The following is a 3,761-nucleotide window of genomic DNA, read 5'->3' on the forward strand; positions in this document are numbered from 1 at the left end:
TCATCTGTACTGTGCAGCACACATACAGACACTCACACACATACATACAATAACTCATCATCAAATTCCATTCAGGCTCCTCCTGGGAAATGATGGTACTTCTAATAAACATGTCTGTGGTTAAAAGGGTAGCAGAGTAATTTGGAAGGTTGTGCAGCTCGCTGCAGGATGCAATCTGTTTCCTGCTCAAACAGATGGGCCTCCTCTACATGTATTCGGCTTTCTACACCCAAAACCCCATCTCAAAACAAGACTATGATACAGCACATATCATGGAGACTAAATCCACTTTGTCTCAGTTTACTCCAGTTTATTGAAAAATAAACTTTAGCGATGGACTGTAGTGTTTTCAAAGAAAATGTGACATGACAGACAGAATGTGTAAAAGACAATTTCACATTATTATGTCTTTATGATTGTGGTTGCTCAGCTTTTGGTTGTAAATGAATCGAGCTTGTAGTTTACTCACCATTTAATTTACTGATAGTATTGTTATCACACAGAATGATTTGATTTTAGCAACACCTCTGCTATGTTTGTGGTCATAACCGCAAGATTATTTCTAGTTTCAATAGAAATATGTTAAACATTCAACAGGGTGTCATGAATTTATAACACTATCAAGTGATATGCTGTTTTTCAATCAGCCATAAATGTGTCCAATTATTCTGCTTCTGCTTCTGCTGACTAAATGGGCTTGGGTGAAATGCATTATACCATGTGTTTAAATTGTTTTGATGCAATAATTGTCCCTAGCTGAATACTTTTAACCGCTGGATACACCACTAATTAGCTTCATAATTTACTGTAAAAAAATATTACTTCAGCTAACTCTGAGTTGTGAAGTGGATTGTGAATGCCACCTGCTGGGCTGTTAGTGAAACATACATGTTGTGTCAGTTTCGAACATGCAACATGTCCTCTTTCATCCACTCTGCATCATCATTATGTCTTTATTTCATTCCATCACTGTTGCTTTGCCTCTGGGACATCACAGAGACTGACTGCCTCGACTTGGTTTTCTACACAGAGAAAGGACGCATCGCTGGTGAGCCACTGAATTGTCCACTACAGAAAAAGCAGATGGTCTCATGTTGTTAAAGGGGACTTTAATCCAATACAGTGCCCCTGCCTCTGGGCATTAGTTTGATATGCGTCTGAAAGTAAACAGAAGCAGCGTCCGGGGTGTAATCACTAGTGTTAAATATGAAGCTGCTGCCGGGGCCAGAACATACGTGAGCAATAAGAAAGCACTGAAAGGTGCATTTTGTGCACACAGTGTTGCTGGGAGAAAATAGTATATGGATAAATGCAGATTGCTTGTTTTCCTGTGCACAAAATAATGTAGATCTCCCATAAATTTGAAGAGTCTACTTGTAAATTTAGATAAAAAAAAACAATCCCAGTTATGTGTATGACAGGGCTTCTATCCTAGCACGTAAAGTCACTACATCCACCCCTGTTCATACGCTGATTTTATTTGAAGAAATGACACCGCAACAGATTAAGGCTAAGAAAAGCAATACCAGTTATTTTATGAAACGTGGGTGGTATTTATTTTTATTCTTTCATTCCTTGTATGTAGTATGAACGATTTCTGGGCTGACATTTACACAGTGTGACAAGTGTGGCAGTGTGACAACAGAGGGATACATCGCACCTTGTTGATGTTAAGGTGCATTGTCATTAAAATGATCATCTTTCACTGCCACTCACAAGACCATATTCAATATGGTTTAAAATGTTATAGCAAAATAAATCACAAAAATTAAGTTGACTCTTGTTTTTTTTGCTGACATTTTGGTCTTTGACACAATTTGACATTAAAATGGTACTATTGGGGGAAATGGTCACCATATTACATTTGTCTTTTATTTCACACACAAATAAGACATTAGTTACACAACTGTCACCCTTCCAACAACACAACAATACAAAATCATCAGATGAAGATCCAGACATTCTTTATATTGCACAACCAAGCAACATTGTAAACAAATAGACCCACATATCAAAACTCATTTGATGGGCGAGTCTAGGATCTCTTGATAATCCTGCCGAATGGCCCTGCTCACCCTGTACAGCTTGACTCCTGTCAGGGTGAACACACTGACCATGATGACCAGGCCTCCGATGACATCGTAGACAGTCGGGATCATCCTCAGAACAATAAGCTGGAGCAACATGGCAACCACGATCTCTAGGTGCTGCACGGTGCTAACTAAGGCTGGATGAAACTTGTTTAGAGCGTAGTAGACTCCGAGGAACGCCACGGTGGAGCAGATACAGATCCCAATTAAATAGCCCCAGGTCTCCCCATCCAGAGGAATGATTGGCTCCTGCATGATAAACATGGTGGAGGCACCCCACACCGTGCCCGTCCAGCCGAAGGTAAAGAGTGCCGTCCACATGCTGACGCGCTCCTTGATGGCTCTGTAGACGATCATGGAGAGGGCAGCAGTCAAGCCAGCCATCACTGTCATTGTGTAGCCAAAAGCCTCCTTCCAAAACCCCAGCCTGGTCTTCTCCTCGTCTGCCACATTTGGCACCATGACCAGGCACAGACCAAACACACTTCCCACCACTGTGACCACATCTGTGTAACCCAGCCTCTCATCCAGCAACAGGAAGGCCAGTATTGCACTGAAGACTGTGGTGGAGGCACGCCACATGATGGTGCCATTACTGGGTGGTACTATGGCAAAAGAGGTGTAGGCGCAGGTGATTGAAATTACGTTGCACACGCCGTAGAAGAAGAGACGCAGCCGGTAGCCCTTAGGGCCAAAGGGGGCCTCGTGGTAGTAGAAGACCACCAGGATGGAGAGCACTTGGATCACGGAGCGGATGAAGAGCAGCTCGAGGGAGGGCACTTTAGAGCGGTCGGCTGCTAAACGAGTAATCAGTGCCACACAACCATGAGCCACCGCTGCCCCAAACAAGGCCATCCAGGTCACCCTGGAGGCCAGCACATTCGCCTCGCCGAAGCTGGCCAGCTGGCCACCGACCCCCTTGTCTTTTTGCACACTTGGCGGCTTAGGCTGGGTCTCCATGGTCCCAAAGAAAGTCCTGCCACCTTTGCTGTCTGACACCAGTCTCTTTCCCACATTAGCCTCTGCGAAGGCACCAAAGTCCTCAAAAGAGGGTGCGTCATCATACCCTTCATCGCCAGGCTGGGGGAAGTGAGTGGCATATTTCACTGTCACCGTGTCTGGGTGAATCTTAACCCGTTTTTTTGATCCGTACTGCAGCGAGGATGAAGATACATCCATGTTTCTTCACACGTCAGAGGGGGTAATCTGAAAAAACAAAATAAAAATAAAGTTACTATGCTAAAATAATATTCAAATATTGTTGCCCTGTGGGCTGATTTTGTTTCCCTAATTAGTCAAAACAGAGCTTTTCTGAAACAGAGAGAAATGTTTGCATAATTCATCACTTGTTTTCTCTGTATCCACCCCTCACACACACACACACACACACACACAAAATACACGTGCTGACACAATCACACCCGTGCATGCACACAGAAAAAGCTCACACTTATCATCACCCCTATCTCTCTTACCTTTTTACTCGACCTAGCGTTACATTGCATTGTGTTTGTCTATATATATCCCATGCGAGCTCATACAAGCCAGGCAGCAAACATTCTGAGGCTGATGCAGTCTGATGGGGATGAAATTACATAACAGGAAACCACAGAGGGGACTATACATGAATGTGGGCCACTCATGAGATGAATGGAGTTGCATCCATAGATT

The 3,761-nt window shown here is 43.6% G+C and overlaps 1 protein-coding gene across 1 annotated transcript; it reads right to left on the reverse strand.

Moving 5' to 3' along the window:
- Positions 1-1,549: 1,549 nt before the first annotated feature.
- Positions 1,550-3,269, reverse strand: slc35g2b (solute carrier family 35 member G2b). Its single transcript, XM_070928423.1, has one exon. It carries the CDS (start codon positions 3,267-3,269, stop codon positions 2,019-2,021), a length of 1,251 nt encoding a protein of 416 aa, XP_070784524.1. The 3' UTR covers positions 1,550-2,018.
- Between the last annotated feature and the right edge of the window lie 492 nt (positions 3,270-3,761).

Source organism: Enoplosus armatus, chromosome 21 (assembly GCF_043641665.1).
Source record: "Enoplosus armatus isolate fEnoArm2 chromosome 21, fEnoArm2.hap1, whole genome shotgun sequence".
Taxonomy (NCBI): Eukaryota; Metazoa; Chordata; class Actinopteri; order Centrarchiformes; family Enoplosidae; genus Enoplosus; species Enoplosus armatus.